We start from the raw sequence: 17,841 nt of genomic DNA, 5'->3' as shown, positions 1-17,841 counted from the left end.
GGCGCCATCTCTCCGCCTCCGCGTCTCCTCGGGGCGCGCACGCGCCGCGCATGCCCCGTGGCGCCGCCGCTTCTCGCGAGGCTCGGCGGCGTCATGGCGGCCGCGGAGGAGCCCGAGGTGGACGTCGAGGGCGACCCGGCGGCCGCGCCCGGCGAGGCGGCGACCGGGTGAGTGGGCGAGGGCAGCCCCTGTCCCTCCCCTCGCGGCTCCTCCGCGGGCAGCCCGAGCCTGCCGTGAGGGGGCGGCGGGGGGGAGCGCGGCCTGCGCCCCGCACCCGCGCGACGGGCAGGGGAGGAAGAGGAAGGCGGGGAGGAAGAGGGGGGGAAACAGGAGCGAGCTTTGCGGAACCGCCAAGGAGAGGGGACTGCACGATAAGGCTTTTAAAACAAAAGCAGGTTAGTATTAGCGGTGGTAGCAGGTGCCCCCAGGCGGCTTCAGCGGTAACGGATCCCGGAGAGCAGCCGTGGAAGCGGCGCGTGGCAAAACGCTAACGCTGTCAACGGCGTGAGCCTGGGCGCGGGGAGGGGTGCGGGGAGAGCGTGGGACCCGCAGTGCTGCTCAGGCGGCGCCGACTGTTGCTGCTGCGGAATAAACACGGAGCCGGGTGCGCTGCTCATCGCACTGCTGGTGCCTCTGGAGAAGCAGGGATTCAGGGAGGGTGTTTTGTTTTGTTTTACTGTGGGTTTTGTTTTCATGCTGACCTGTGAAGACACATTTGCACTTCTCAGACCAAGTAGTTCAGAATAGAAGTTAAATTGTTTCTGGTAGCATTGCAGGGGATGTCAGGCTCACTGCCCTTCCAAAAGGCTGAATGATCCAGCAGCAGTAACAGGTAGTTACGTGAAGCGCTAAGGAGTTTTATGCTGCRTTAGGAGAGAGGAAAACCAATCAATGGCATCCATCAGTGAAGGAGTTTTAAAAGTAATATGTGGTTATTTACTGAAAAGATACCAATCCGGATGAAGTCAGTGAGAATACGAATAATCTCAGGTGATGGGGTTCYCTTGATCAGAACCTGTGATACTTACCTGTGTAAGTAACAGCCTTCCTCTGGAGACAGCAGTTCTTTCTCTTTATGGAGCTCCTATGATCTTATAGAGGTGAAAATGCAGAAATGTTAAGCAAAGGTAGCACAAGTCACGGGCATTTTTAAGATTAAAGTGATGCATCTGCTTGTCCATGAAATTCTTCCTGTAAAACACACACAAATGAAAGATGGGTCTTTACAGTGAGGTGCTTTCCTCCACTCTCGCCTCTTGTTTTCATTCTTCCGGAGTTTCTACTATTCAGGGTTTTACTGCTATCTCATACAGTCTGCCGTGAGATAAGCGAGGTGTTGCCACCCAGAGTCCTAATACAGATCACTTACTAGTGATATCTTATGCTCTGTCTCGTAGAATATTATGAAAGAATAAACTATCGTAATAGTTTGCAATATACTACTTTAATTTTAGAGTCTGTCATTGCTTCTGTTAATAGTAACGTTATTTAGCTCCATGATTTAATTTTATTCCTGACAAAACCTACAGTTTCTTCTAATATGTTTGTAATATTTTGAACATTGATTTTTTTTTTTCCTTTTAAAGAGATTATGAAAATTCAGCATCARGCTTGCTGCAGGATCACTACCTTGATTCGTCTTGGAGAAACGATAACAATATCGTAAGTGATTTTTAAATGAATGTTTCTTGTAGCGAGGTGCTTATAGTCTTCAGTCTGTCCATGTTCATATTCTTTCAGATTATTAATTGTGCCTTTCTGCAGACTGTTTTAGACTTGTAGAACCTCTTATATGTAAAATCATGGCAGAACTTCATTACCGAAAAAAAATATTTGTACCATTTGCAGCCATGGACATTGGACAGCAGCATTAGCGAAGAAAACAGGGCTGTTATCGAGAAGATGTTGCTGGAGGAAGAGTATCCTTTGTTTTTTGCTTGTGTGTTTGTCAGTACTGCAGCTTCTTGCGATCCTGATAAGTCTTTAGCTTCTTTGCAGTGTATTGACAATGGCCAGGTATAATCACAGGTACATAGCTTAGGCCTGGAAAACCAAATCATTTTTAGGGAATCGTTGGAGAGATAGAGAAAGAAACATTGAGAGGTAAAGGAATTCTGAAGGGAAGGGACAGGTTAAATTACTGAATTTTGATGTCTGTTGTAGGTAGCGTGAATGCTGCTTTCTACTTTTTGTCCATTTTTATTGCCTGGTCAGGCAGAAGTTGTCAGGTTTTCCTAAGGGTGTTTAAAGTGTGTGTCTATATTCAAAAATTTTATTTTTATTATTTTATAGTGAGAATTTCTTTTTTTCTGTTTTGTGTGATACTATTGCAACTGCATTTACAAATATTACTGTTTTGGTTACTACAACTGCTGTTAGGAATACAGATCGAGCTCTTGATCATTTTTTATCTCTTGTCTTTTTTTCTTGATTTTTAATGTTATTTCTCTTGAGAGAATACTATCTCACAGTATCTGTCTCCTGACAGAGATGATTCTAAACTGTTGTAAAATTCATAGATGATTTTTAAGACTATTTCTGGGAAACGGAAAAGGCAAAGCTTGACATATTTTTGGTGCCAGTCCCAGCTAAAACAACCATGTTCATCCCCACTCTGGCTACTGCTTCTGTGCCACCTCCAGCACTGTGCTGACGCAGCCGGTTACGTAGCTCCCTAGCAAACGTGATCAAAGAGCCCATCTGGCTAAAAATAACTGCTTCTTTTTGCTGCAGTGTGCTTCAGCTGGACTAATTTGCAGCCTGATTCACCCTGGCTATATATGTATTTCTACCAGCACACAGGATAAGATGAGCAGAAAGGAAGAGGAAAGGAAGGAACTTTTTTTTTCAGTAGTGTTGATTTAAATACTCTAAATACTCTTAAATACTTACTGTTAGCAACGTTGCTGATGCTAACTAACCTCAGTAGACTAGTTAGGTGATGGTATTACTAATCATGGACTAATTTATTTTTCTGTTCTTTTTGCAATTGAGAGTAGTAATGCTTGCAGAAACAAGAAAATGAATCATTGGTAGTTTTCCTAGTAGAAAAAATTACTAAGGGTTAAGTTGAAAAACAAGTAATGCAGCAATGTGATGAAAAAATATTTTAGTATAGTTTCTTAAGTTTAAAAAAGGAAAAAGTTGTTGTGGATAGACAGAAACTAGTTTAGCATGTTATTTTTGAAGTCAAATATAATTTCCTTTGTGTTAAACTATTAGCAGTGTGTGAAATATCTCAATTTATGTGATTATTAGAATTCTTATCTGTATGAGTATTTTGATGCTTCAAGATCTTAATTAAAAATTCAGATATTATCTATCTAATAAAGCAATTTCTGAAAAAATATGGCCCAATCAAAAGGAAGCGGAAAAAAGATCTGTGAGAAGGTAAGACCTATTCAATAAGAAATGAACCATGATATTAAAGGAAAGGAAAAGTTCTTCCAAAATTAAGCTTGGGTGCTTTGATATGCAACAATATCACACTTATTAATTTTTGTTTTCATGTTTGTTTTATATTTGCAGTCCACATAAGAAAACTGGGAAAGTCATGTACGTACACTTTAATAATTGAGTTACGTTCTTAAGTACAATTTCTGATTTATGTTAACTTGCAGGATATTTAGGAAAAGGTAGGTTATAGTTCTCTATTTTGTTTGTATAAAACAATGTAGCTTTCAACATGAAAAACATTGTCTTGTTTGATGAGTAGCCTATAGTAAACTGTTATTTTACCTCAGTTGTCCACGTCAAAAAAAAAAAAAAAGTTAATTATTTCTTTCATCTCTGAACATTTATGTTTCCTTGTTCCTTGCTTGAATTTCTGTAGGATTAGTTACTAATAAATGTTGCRTTGCCTCAAATCTGCCTTTGCGATGGGAGACTGGTATGATTCTAGATATCTTATTTATCAGCCCTATTCATTTTCAAGACAGTATCTCAAGTTTTACAGAAGGGGGGTAGTAGTCATCATCCTAGACCTCACCTTTGGTTTCTGTGCTCTGAGAATACATTGTGTTTAAGAAACCACTAACTTCTGTTTTGTTTTGTCTTTTTCACAGGGTGCGTTCACCTACAAAGCCAGCTAACTCCTCTTTGAAGTGGACATCACAAGAAAAAGAACTGTTTGAGCAAGGACTGGTAAGTTTATTTAGGCCTATAACATTCTGAATTTAAGTCATTAGCTCATTGTAAATAAAAATATTTTTATATGTACRTGGCTGCTGCATGTAATGCATTAGAAATATGTGCCATCTATGAAGATAGTAACAAAAGATCAGAGTTGTGCAGGTGAATCCCCTAAAGTGACTTTATTTGTGCACTAGATCCTGCCTGTGGGACTCATTACAACTTGAGATCACAAAATATATCAGACTTCCAGTGTTATGAATTGTTATGGTACAATCATTATGCTGTGGTTAAAAATGTTAACTGTAGAGTCTGCTTAAAGCAAGCTATTAAAGTGAAATCCTGTACTGTCCTAAGTTCTTTGRAGATGTTTTGTTTGGCGCTGTCTGGCCATATATTAAAAGGACTTCAGACTTTTCTGGACCTGCAGAGTTTCTGCTGCCCAGTCCTGCACACAGTTCATTTCACTRGGATTCCTTGAAGCAGCGAGCAGCCCAGTTCACCACATGTCTGAACCAAGTAAAGAAGAGTCTCTATTTAAGAGACAATTTTTACTGTCTGATGTCATTTCTTGGTAGGATGTGACTAGGAAGGTTCTTTACCAAGGGTTTGACAGTATTTCTGTTTGTTGGTAATGGGTATGCAAAGACTTTTCTCAAATAAGAAGCAATGCCTAGAATGTCAGATGTTAGATAATTTAAATGTGTTCTGTTGGACTAGGTGACATTTGGGCGCCGATGGACAAAAATCGCCAAGTTGATCGGAAGTCGAACTGTTCTGCAAGTGAAGAGCTATGCTAGACAATACTTTAAGAACAAGGTACCTATAGGATCATTCTAGTTAGCGAAATAACTATGTGATGAGTATGCTGTTGTACACATCTCTTTACCAGGGTATTGTCATTAAACTACCTCTTTATTCTCTTACTCAGCAAAGAAGTGAAATRCTTGCAGATTTATCTGCAGATTTAGGTATGAAGTCAGATCTGATTTAAAATTCCTACAAGGATTTTTTTTTTTTTAATTCTTGGAATAAATAAATAATGTGTTATATAAATAAATATGTTATATAACAGGATTCCCTCACAGTGTGGATTATCAGACTGAAAATACTTGTCTTCCACTGTAGAGACACTTGAGCTGTGCAGTGTAATTCCATTTTTAGCCCCATTTGAAACTGCTGGGCAATTCAAAAAGGAATTACCTCTGTTCCTTATTAATAATAAACAGGCTTTTTTGTTGAACTGGAATACATGACATTTTACACTTGCACTAAAAGTATGCCTCTAAGGGTCCTGTGTAAAAGCCCATTACAATTTTAGTGTTTTATGAAGTGAAATAAATATGAGGAAGAAATACGTGAGAAAAGTTCTCCTGATTTTTCTGAGATGTTACTATGCATTTTATTATTTACATATTTTATCAGCCTGTCAGATAACTCCTCATGTCTCCTGTTCACGTAAAACGGTTCTGGGTCTTTGCAGGGTAGKTGTGTAGGGGTTATTTGACTTTTTTCTACTGAAATTTTGTTATGCTTTCTTCAGGCRAAAAATGATGAATCTGGAAAAGAAGAGCAAAGTGGATGTGGTAGCAGCCATCTTTCTCTTGAAGATAGAACGAGGGTAGAAGCATTGTCACCTGGAAGCTTGAGAGGCCGTGCAGACCCCAATCTGAATGCAGTGAAAATTGAAAAACTGTCAGATGATGAAGAAGTAGACATAACTGATGACATGGATGATGAACTGCTTTCTCCTGCTTTCCTGCARGAAGCTGGAAAATCTGACCTATCTGTTCTTTCCCAAAGTCCAGTTCAAGAAATGAGAGGGAAGGAATGTGGGTTTTCATCTATTGGACACAATTCTGCAATTTCTTTACCRACAGAAGTTCATCAACGTACCGCGCAAGTATGCACCATGGAAGCATTAGTATTTCCAGATGTTGCAGCAACATGTTCTCAGCATGTGAACGGTGATAGATCTGTAAATATAGATTATCAGCAATGTAACAAATCTATTGAGAAAGCTGAACAGACTGGAASAGTAACATCCTGTGCTACTGGGCAGGTAGCTAATCAGGAGCTCAGTGAAGTACAGAGGGACTTGGCTGGAAATGGATTGCTTTTCAGTTCTCCATGCCAGGTGGATGAAGAGCATCAAGAAGAGGCAGAAGATCTTAAGCCACCTGATCAGGAAGTGGAGATTGATAGAAATATTATTTTAGATGAAGAAAAACAAGCTATTCCTGAATTTTTTGAAGGACGCCAGGCCAAAACACCAGAGCGTTACCTGAAAATTAGAAATTATATTTTGGACCAGTGGTAAGATTGAGTAATTTCGCATGTGTGATAAGTGATGAAGATCACTTGAGCACTGCTTTGTTGTAGCTAAAATATTACCTAGAAACAATAGCTTTCTTACAAAAAYGTTAAAAGGAATTTTATGGTAACATTCTTAAGATTGCAGATGAACAAAGAGCACAAACTAAGAACTTTTATTTTCTTGTGCAATTTAGAAGGCAAGCAATTAAAATACTTTGAAGCATTATGGGAATGAATGTGCTGTGTCAGAACAAATTGCTACCATTTTGCTAGGTTATTTCCTTGCAATTTTTTATCATCCAAAATATGTAAGACAATGTACAACCTTAAGTAGCTCCTCAGAATATCTGATATCAAGTCCAAAGTGATGTCTGTAGTAGTTATGTGTGTCCACTTTTGTCTGGAATAGAATGCCTTTCCAGAGAAGCACCTAGAAAGTATAGCCTGTACTAGAGAATACAACATTGRTCAAAAAATACTTGAAATTAATTTTTGACTGGAATAGTGCTTGTGCATTTTAACATTTTATGTACTATTTGCTAGGAATCAGTTTAAGGAACCTTAAATACATGTGATCACAGCTTAAATATCTATATATTTTGTTCTGTTACAGCTGTGTGTGCTTGTTTGGTGGTTTTGGGGTGTATGTGCATGTGACAGTGAGAAGAATTACTGCATTTAACTGAGTTGTCTTGTAGAGCTTAGTTGCATAGAAACTCTGAAGTGCCATATCAGAGAAGAAATGTTGAACTGAAACAATTGAGTTTCAGCTGCAAGAAGTGCATAGAAAATGGGGAAAAGGGCTCATTTATACTGCCAGGAATGCCTATGCTTACATAAGATATCTAGACTAATTTAATCTAGACTCTTATCAGAGTTTAGCAGAATCATAGTAGTCTTGAGTAATTCACTGCTTCCTGCTCCTGGGCATTTTCAGGAATTTGTTTTCATGCAATGGATATATCCCTTTCACTCTGCAGAACCCAATTATAACTTTCCCAAAAAAACATACAATTTGTATTTTTGCTGTGATTACTTTCTATAGTGTGTGCATGCTATCTGCATTGSGGGGGAAAAAAGCACTTTGGTGTCTCATCTTTTCCTTAGCCTAAGTTGCATGATTTCCCCATGGGCTGTGTTACTGTTTGATCATGTGCTGTGCTTTATTTTAGGGAGAAATGCAAACCCAAGTATCTGAATAAGACTTCAGTACGTCCAGGCCTTAAGAACTGTGGTGACGTTAACTGTATTGGACGGATACACACATACTTGGAATTGATAGGAGCAATTAACTTTGGCTGTGGTAAAACAATATTTTAATTGTAATCAATTCAGTACTTGAAATTCTGAAGGGTACATGCTGTGAACATCTGTTATTGATTGTCAGCTTTTCTGTTGGAATTAATGATTTTAATGGAGGATAGACATGAGGATCTGTAGCTGGCCTTTAAGAAAGTCTGAGTTTCAGTTCATTTTTCAGTGTAGTGTGAATGACTGCCCTTAATCAGCACCAAGTCCCTGTTTGGATAATCTTATAACTTTTCTGTTCTGTTACTCCTGATTGCTTGAATAGTAATTKCTGTTTCATTTAAGTTCTTCAGATGAGAATCTGTGTGCTGCATTATATTTAGTGCAGTCATGTTCCCAACTCAAATGGCTCTAGTCAATTTTGATATTAATGAAAGACTTCTTAATGATGCTCACACAGGAGAATTTCCATTAATCTTTATTAAGAAGTACTTTCTGAGCAGATTGAGTCTRTTATGGCATTTGGGAATCTAGAGGAGTTTGTAACCTCCTGACAGGATTGTGGACTTCTAAATTAATAATAAAGACTTTTTATCCCTTACATATGTGTGACCCTGTATACCAAGTGCCGTTCTTCATTATATGTTCTACGTGCACTCATTTTTTTTTGTTTTCCTGATGCCTGCTGTATTCTGTTTAGAAAAGTTAGAATTCAAATTATTGTTTCCTTTTCCTGTTTTTCCAGGCTGAATTTTAAGTATTTATGCAATAGAATAACACCTGCTTTCTCAGGCTCTTTTGCTTACAAGATTCAAATGCTGAAATCAGATGATATATTAAAATATATGCCTATAGGTTAGTATCATTATCATTCAGTTGTAGAGTCTCTGTAATGGGTTGAGTTTGGTCCAGCACTGAGTGACAGCTGTCTTGGAAAGGAGAAATCTCGCACAGTATATATCAGCTGATAAAGAGGCTTTTAGAAATAAATCAGAAGGAAASAAGTAACTTTACCACAGCATTTTTAAAGCAGGAAATGAGAGGACAGTATAGCCAGTCAGTGGTATGACCATCAAGAGGTGCCTTTTCTTGGGGAGGGTGGAGAGATTTGTGGCTTCCCTAGGGCATTTTTCCGTATTATTTATCATTGTCCTTCTTGGCTCTTTACCAGACATGAGTGGCTTCGCACTTTACTGGAGTTCTAATCTACATTTTCTTGGTATCCCATAGAACAGGCTGTCTATAACAGACCACAGCCAGCTGATAAAACACGCTCCAAGGAAGGCAAGGACACAGTGGAAGCCTACCAGCTTGCTCAGCGTTTGCAGTCCATGGTATGTCCAGGGGCTAAAACACATGCACCATGAAGCTGGGCATTTCAGTTTTCTGCTTTCAAGCCACGACATCTAGAAAATTTTCTTTGTCATTCAATATGTCATTTTCTCAAAAAAATTGTAATTAAAGTGTCAGCGGAAGTGCTGCTTTTGCTTTCTGACAGGTGCATCTGTCCTAGTTTGTGTTACCCTGCATGGCTTATTTATATTCAGGTTCTCAGCTAAGAGTTTTGCAGTGTTTGTGGAGCCCCAACCACTTCTTTCTCRCCTCTTCATAATTTATTAGCCTCATTTAGCCAGAAAATAGTGCAGTGCATTGACAATATGCCATTAAATTGCTTGCATTTTAATCATGAAGTATAGTGTATATCTGATGTAACTTGGAGCTTTATCCACACAATTAAGCACAGTAGTAACTCATTTCTTACTACATAAATTACCAAGGTTTGACTGATGAATTTTTATATTAACAGTTAATGTCAATTTTTTTAGATACTTCATAGCAAAATTGGTTAATGAAAGAAAACTAAATCAGTCTTAATGGAAAGAAAGAATTTTACATGTAAAGAACTGTAGCGTATACTGCCTGTAAACATACTAGTTTATATTTTTCTATGTTGTCTGCACTGTAGTTCATACCTGTTTATTAGTGGCACCGCTGCTSTCAGATGTTGATGATCTATTGAGCGTCATCCTAGATGGATATTTTACAGCCTGGAAAAAAAATTCTACTGGTAAATTCTACTGGTATTTTGTGACAGATTGTGAACTACTAAATTCTGCAGCACTCCAGGGACATTTCCATTTCTGGAAATACATCATAGTTAGTAGTATCCACATGAAAGTAACCCTTTGGGTATTTTTCATGTGGCAGATTAAATTAAATGAATTTAGTGTTTCAGGAGTATGATCCTTGACTTATGTTTATTTGTTTGTTGCAGCGCACGAGAAGACGACGAGTGCGAGACCCTTGGGGAAAYTGGTGTGATGCTAAGGATTTGGAAGGACAGACATTTGAGGTAACTCTTCTGTTTTTTTTAAACTGTACTTACAGAACTAATTCTTGCTAATTGCTAGCAGGTGGTGTAGCATTAAATATTGTAGCAAAATGGTTTTATAATAGGTGCTTAACCTCTCTTTGTGGAAGCAATAATTTGAAAATAATGTAGCATCTGCTACATCTTTATGCTGTTGGTAAAGAATAGACTGTACTTTGTGTGTGTAAAGATGKTCGTGTCATGAACACATATGGCCCTCCCCTGTTTTATGTCTAATAAAACTCTTTGGATTGTTACATAGATTTTATGACCCTTTGTTTTCAGTTACAGAAAAATTGTTTTCATTTTGTGTTAGATAAACCTTTTGAGTGGGGTGGRGTGGCTTAATGCAACATTAAGGTTAAAATATCAATCTATCAAAGGTCAGAAAAAAATGGTTTAAATTCTCCCACCCATTCAATGGTTTGAATTCTTCCCTTTAGCTGTACCTTTAAAAAAAATGGCCTTATCAATTGTGCACTTGGCACAGATTTCAGTTTTATTTAATTCAGTTTTGTTCCAATATATCATTAATCCACCAGAAGAAGAATGAGTTTATCTTTCTTTTTTTTGAGAAGAAAAAGAAAATTTGATTTCTTTTTTTAGAGAATATCTGAAAGCTAAATTAGATTGCTTTCTACTGTTGATGCAAAAATTTTATTTTTATATATGTGTGTGTGTGTGTGTGTATATATATATATATATGAAAAATTCAATTAGGCTTTTAATCTGGATTTGTAGATTCAAAACAGAACAGCCTTTRTAAGTATATACATATATTGGATTAATGAATAAAAGTGCAGGACTTGTGAATCAGATGTTGTCTAGTGCAAAAAGAGTTAGATTATTACTTGTCTTGAGCATGCTCTTTTAATTAGTTTGCTTTAGCCCTACTAAATATTAGGAAATAGGGGAATATATTTTTTTCATTCCTGTAATGTTCCTTTGTGCTTGTAATGCAGATGATTCCTAAAGCAGTTTATGAAGCTCTTAAAAATTTTTTACTAGTTTAAATATTTTATRGAAGGCTTGGCAACAAAAAATCCACATAAGCATGTTCATTCTACACTTTCAAATTAAACCCAAAGCAAAGAACTGTAAGCATCCTATTTGTCCTATGTGAAATATTCACTTATATTTACAGCCCTCAGTAGTAATTATGTGTTAAAAAAAATAAAATAAAWATAATCTTGACTTTAGTGTTATACCTAATTTTTGAATATGTACATGTGGTTAATACGTGTGGTATTCTCTGCAGAATAACTGCCTGTGAATTTTTTAAAAGAACTCCTARCACCCAAAGAGGTGTTATGGAAAAACTGTGGCCACAAATGATAATAAAACAGTTACAAAATTTGTGTTTATGCATGGTTTGAGAGATGACCTGTGATTTTCATTGAATGTGATTGACTTGGAGAAATTTTTAAAATTCTTTTATCAGTGCTCTTGCAAGCTAGATTTCCAATTATTTTTGTTTTCATACTACTTGATTCTTTTATGGCTATTTTCCTGTATCATGAATCCTTCAGTAACCATAAATTGATAATTTATTAAGAGGTKGTTGAGGTCAGTTGGAAGTGCTATTGAAAGAGCACTTAAGATGATTTTTTTTTCTCTTYTAGCACCTTTCTGCTGAAGAATTAGCAAGAAGAGAGGAAGAAAAGCTTAAACCTCCAAAGTCTTCTAAAGGTTCAAGACAAGTAAAAAGGTACTTGATGTACATCRTGCTCAAAATGGATCTGTGGGAAATAAAAACAGCTTGCATAGGGTTGGAACGGAACAGTGCAAAGCCATAATGCATTCTGTGTAGTCCTAAGTCATGTGGAGGCATTTCAGATGCTTCCTACTGAAACTGGTGAGTGCAGGTAGCACTGTTCCTGTATCTGGTGGAAGTTGTCCTAGCGTGGGATGAGAGGATCCTGTAAAGTAAAAGATAMCGTTTTTCCTCTGATGCTGAGACAGTGGGAAACTTGAAAAGTTTCCTAACTGTCCTACATCTTTAGAGAAATTTTCTTTCATTTTATAGTTCCTTTGATCCCTTTCAGCTGATACCATGCTGTTTGTTCACAGAAGAAAAACAGGTATGTACCTGTGAGTGAGTAATCAAGAACAATCATTTATTTGTTCACTTTGATTTTCTTATAGTACTTATTTTATTTATCATTTCAGGAACCTTTTCAGGTGAAAGTATCTTCAGAAGCACTTCTAATAATGGATTTGGTGAGTAATAAGTTTTATCTTTTTAAAATACCATGATACATAATGAGTTTTTATGTGCAATATTGGAAACTGTGAAATACGGGGTTTGAACTGACTTACGGCCATTCAGTCCTAGAAGCTATTATTGAACAAAATCCAAATAGCTTAAAATGCTTTAGTTTTTCTAGATGGCACATACTTGCACTGATTAGAGTGTTAGCATGTATAATCCTCAAGGTCATATGCAGTTACTTGAAACTACGCTCTAATATGTAATGTTGTTTTGAAATCTTCATGTTTCATTTCTAGTCCAGAAATAGATTTTGTGTTTGCAAATCTTTTTTATTATTTTTTTAATGTAGGACAAGTTGTACCAAAATGTTCAGTTGTTTTCTGACACTTCACAGGCTTCAGTTTCTGAAGATAATATTATTTTGTACATAGAGGTGTTCTACTCACATATGTGTATGTACAGTGCCTTTGTATATGTGTATTTATATACATGCACACACACACACACATATATATACACAAGCAAAAAGTAATCTTCTAGGTACTAAGTTTTCCTTCTAAGTTTCAATGGAAGTAACTGAAATGGAGTTACGAAGCAAATGTRTCTTCTTATCTGAAGATCTAAATTAGGAGAAATCATTCCATTTGATCTTTAACTGTTCTTTACTGTAATTTCAGCATTCTCATGTGTCTATGGCAGAAGTAATAGGGTTGCTGGGTGGAAGGTACTCTGAGGATGATAAAGTTGTTGAAGTAAGTGTTTATCTTTTTATGTTTTCTCTGAAATAATATATTAAAACTTATTTCAGGTATGAATAGTTGTAAATATTATTTCTTAAGGAGCAACTACTTCATTTATATTAAAGCTGAAATTAATTACTATAGTCTTAATTTTATTGATGCTTATATTCAAGTTTTGTGGTGTCAGCTCTTTCACGAGGAAGATTTGGTGTAGGAATAAATAAAATTCACTGAAGTTTCAACGGATAAACGCAAGAAGCCTCAATCAGTCTGGAGACTTTGTTTTTAACAGGTTCGTGCAGCAGAACCTTGCAATAGTCTCAGCACAGGATTGCAATGCGAGATGGATCCAGTATCTCAAACTCAGGCCTCGGAAGCGCTGGCAGCCAGAGGATATAGTGTTATTGGATGGTATCATTCCCACCCAGCCTTTGATCCCAACCCCTCAATAAGAGATATTGACACTCAAGCTAAATATCAGGTATTTATGGATCTTACATATCAGGTATTTACGGATCTGTACAAAAACAATAACTCCAAAGACAAGACCTCTTAGCGTTAACAGCCTTGACGTGCATTGTTGCATTAATATATACTAATACCAGTTCATAAATTTATTTGTAGCTTTACAGAGCACTTTTGATTCTTTTCTGAYATACCTGTTCTTTTTTCTTCCAAAGGCTGTTATGAAAAAAAATAGTAGTATTTTCCTAAATACCAAGATTTTTCTTTTTTGTTGTTTTTAGGGTTATTTCTCCAGGGGTGGCGCCATGTTCATTGGAATGATTATAAGTCCTTATAACCGCAATAATCCTCTTCCGTATTCTCAGATTACTTGCCTCGTCATTAGCGATGAGATCAGTTCTGATGGCTCTTACCGTGAGTACTCTGATTTAACTGTTTTCATTCTTCTTTTCCTTTTGGGTATTAAGGCTAAAAATGTTGCCTGCACTTGAAAAATAAGTGTCTGTGTGTGTGTCTGTGTGTGTGTGTGTAAGGAGGATTGGGTATAAAACCAGAATTTTACTTGCACAGTCATCCTGCAAGTGGCCCATGCTGTCATGACCCCATATATATATATATATATGTATGTATATATATATATATATGTATATATAAGCGTAGGAATGGGATTATTCTGACTTAGCACACTGATGTGATAGGATTCCCCACAGGCTATGAAGCATCCCTAATAAAGGGGTTGGGACAAGGGCTGTCATTGGTGTTTACATTTGAAATCCATTAAATAACCGAGAAACTGTTTTACGTTATTGGCTAAACTTTGCTGCTTTGTTAATAGCATTTTGTGAAAACAGTGTTTATTTTTTTATTATTATTCAATAATTTGGGAGTACATGTGGGGAAATGAATATTCTTGAAGCATTAATCAAGTATTCTGCTCATTGCCATAAGTTTGAGATGAATATGAATTCACATATGAATTCAATATGCATGACTAAGCTCCCTACCTCTTTTCTCTCCTCACCCCTCCTGTATAAACCCCAATTTATTTATTTWTTTRTTKATTTAGTATCCAAGCATGAAGTTTTCTAATGTTCTTCGTGAGGCGATAGAGATGGTGTGACATGAGAGTTCCCTTTGTTTTTGTTTTTTTGTTTTTTTTTTTTTTTCATGTGCAAATAGGTGAGGGAAACTGTGTACCCGGAGACTTGCTTCCATAGTCCCAGGGGAAATGGAGTGCTGACCACAGCTGTGCAGTAATTCCTGTTTATTGTACAGATTGTACTATATACTAATGAATTGTGAACAGTTAGCAGGAAGGAAGGGATTGTATCTACAAGTAAAAAGGAATGTCAGATGTTACAGAAACACTGAAGAATCATTTTAAATTAATTACAGGCCTGCCCTACAAGTTTGAAGTACAGCAGATGTTGGAAGAACCTCAGTGGGAATTAGTATTTGAAAAAACAAGATGGATAATTGAAAAGTACAGATTCTCTCCTAGGTATGTGTCTGCTTGTGATATGCCTGCTTTAAGATAGTCAGTTTAGAAGCTTTGCATATTTATTATCATCTTTTCAATTAGCATGTACGTCTGCTTTCATCAGGACTTTCTTATTATTTTCAACAGCAATGTCCCCATGGATAAAATTTTTCATCGGGATTCTGACTTGACATGTTTGCAGAAAGTAAGTGTTTCTCAATTTTAGTTTTTAAAATTCTCTCTTTTTYTCCTGTTTTTGCTTGCTTGTTTATTTTAGTATTAGTCTATTTGATAAATCAGGAGTGACCAGAAGTTGCAGCTTTAGGAATCACAAATACAGACTAATCACAATAAATGACTTACGATGTGGCTAGTTTACTTACTAACACAGTGAAAACAAGGACGGTCTCACTTGAGAGAACTAGGAACAACAGCTAAGGASAGATGCTAAGTTTTAACCTCAGTTTGGAGAAGAAAGAATGGGAAATCATAACGTGTCACCTCAGCATGTTGTCTGTTTTCAACATCAAGGAGAGCTGCCTGCATGTTGAGAGAAGATTTAGACTTCAGAGTCTGTTCTACCAGCAAAGTGGTTGCTGTGCCATGTCTGTTGTGCCTAAATGGGAATTTGAATTTTATATTCTGTGCAGTCTTTGCTCTGAAGTTCTAAATAACTGAAGTTGCAACATTAATTGCACAAACAAGGCAGAAAATCTGCTCAAAGCAAATGACATAAACAGAAAACACATAGGCAATAATTATCCAGATCTGAATTTTTCCTCCCAACATGACTTTTCTTATGAACATCCTAAATATTGTTAGACTCAGGTGATAAAATACTCTTTTGAGTTTAGTTGTGTAATTTGCTTTAAGGAACTTAATCTGTAGAATAGCATGCACCCATGTTGCAGAAGTGACTATTTTAATTCTGCATTACATAACCAATTCTTAGGCACTAACAATCTGCAAAGAAAGATCAGCAAGTATTTATTAGCTGAAAGGACAAAGAATCGTGTTAAAAAGAAAAAAAGAATCTATTTTTTCCTAATTTTCCTTTTCTTTTACCTAGCTTTTGGAATGCATGAGGAAGACTTTGGGCAAGGTAACAAACTGCTTCATTGCTGAAGAGTTCTTGACACAAATAGAAAACTTGTTCCTTTCCACCTACCAAAGTGAGAGAAAGAGTAATGCTGAAGAAAATGAGAATGAATGCTCAAATGAATTGCCAGTGTGACGACTTTAACTACAATGRCAAAAAGAGACTATGAAATCCTGAATCTGTAGTCCCTCCTTCCTCCTCCCTTATGTCAACTCCTTCAGTATCCTTGTTTAAAATAACAGTTGCAGCATCTGGTGTATTTGTATTGTTATAGGTAGAAGATGTTTAAAAAAATTGTGTCTTCTGACTCCGTGAGGGGCTTTAATGTTCTGTAAAAATGGGAATGTCAGAGACAAGGTTTTAATTGACCAGCAGTTTATGATATGGGGAAAAAGGACAAATGGTGAAGAACACGGTTTCCATCCCAAATGAGCATTTGTTCTCCCTCAAGTTTGTTGGTTTGGGAATTTTTTCCTATTTTTTTATCTACAGATGCAGACTAGATAAATACCAGCTATATGTACACAAAAAGAATGAATATATTCTGTAATGCTTTAGGGACTGTAAATTTGAATCAATTCACAAAAGAGAAACCACTTTACTGAAACACAGATTTTGTAATTCATTGCTTTTAAATTTCCCTGCTATCTGATCTGAAGTTTTCTTCTTTGGTTTCATACATTGTCTAGTTTGGTTTTCTTTGACCCCAGAGGTAAGTAGCTTTGGGGCACGGTCTCAGCCATCTTTTTATATACGTGCATGAAAGGCCGGTGGTCTTTCACGATTCCTTATTTTGCGTTGTTCTTRTTTCCAGTGGAAATGATGACCTCTTTCTTACAGGTAGTGTTGTGTCTGATCTTCCCGTTTGCAGGGAGATGCCTTGTTCTGTCACGTCGTTGTGATTTGTAGCTTCTAATTGCCACTGTTTCCTGTGGAAACAAGAGCTCCTGACTTGATTTCATATGGCAGACTAAGTGCCATTTTGCAGCAAGCAGAGAAGTATTTGTATTAAAAAGTTTGCAATATAGGATTTTCTATTCAGACCGTCTCTCCACAATGTGCAATTTAACAAGAGAATATATTATTTTATATCAGTTCTTCAGTTAGAATTTCATACAAATATGTATTTCGACAAATTAGTCATAAACAGCATTGACCCTGATGGAGGTTTTCTTGATTGCAACTTGCATCTCATGAGTTTATATCACTGTGAATTTTTATAGAAAAATGTACTTTACATTTTGCTTTATCCATYGTGAAGCTTACTATATACACAATTAACTTTGACAGTGTTTCARGCAAGAGTTTGAGTTTATACCTAGACTGGTGATGGTTGACTTGATTGTAATTTAAACAATGTACGTATAAGTATCTAGTTCTATGTAACTATAAATGGAATTTTAAGATTTTTACATGTCCACATCTTTAACTTCATCTGTTCGTTTGTGTAGAGATCAACAGAGTTTGAAAGGCTTTATCATTATAAAGTTGCATCCTAAGGAGAGACTTCCCTGCAGGAAGTTAAAATTACTTTTTTTTTTTTTTTTTTTAAATCATGCTTTCATGACCTGTTGGTCTCTTCTTATTTCTAAGTAGAAGATGCAGAACCTGGTCACATAGAAGCGTGAGCACGTCTCACATGATGATCCTCCCCATGCAGATTCAAGAGCTATGGACTTAATACGGGGCAATGTTCTCTGTCCATATCTGCTGGCAAAGAGCTTCAAATCCACTGCTATGTATAATTTGCAAACTCAGTGCGTCAGTGTGTGTATATAA

At 36.7% G+C, this 17,841-nt stretch overlaps 1 protein-coding gene across 1 annotated transcript; it reads left to right on the top strand.

Annotated features, from left to right (window-relative positions):
• The first annotated feature begins 93 nt into the window (after positions 1-93).
• On the top strand, positions 94-17,358 carry MYSM1 (Myb like, SWIRM and MPN domains 1). The gene is made up of 20 exons (XM_026034760.1): positions 94-167; positions 1,587-1,662; positions 1,849-1,919; positions 3,313-3,390; positions 3,529-3,555; positions 4,065-4,143; positions 4,852-4,950; positions 5,675-6,447; positions 7,620-7,750; positions 8,926-9,029; positions 9,971-10,048; positions 11,689-11,774; positions 12,093-12,147; positions 12,236-12,286; positions 12,956-13,030; positions 13,311-13,499; positions 13,765-13,897; positions 14,879-14,984; positions 15,111-15,168; positions 16,033-17,358. The coding sequence occupies exons 1-20, from the start codon at positions 94-96 to the stop codon at positions 16,195-16,197; spliced, it is 2,508 nt and encodes an 835-aa protein (XP_025890545.1). The 3' UTR covers positions 16,198-17,358.
• Positions 17,359-17,841: the final 483 nt, after the last annotated feature.

Source organism: Nothoprocta perdicaria, unplaced genomic scaffold, assembly GCF_003342845.1.
Source record: "Nothoprocta perdicaria isolate Ctin4 unplaced genomic scaffold, notPer1 scaffold_0, whole genome shotgun sequence".
NCBI lineage: Eukaryota > Metazoa > Chordata > Aves > Tinamiformes > Tinamidae > Nothoprocta > Nothoprocta perdicaria.
Note: the sequence above shows the minus strand (reverse complement) of the source record. Positions and strands in the feature narration are given on the sequence as shown.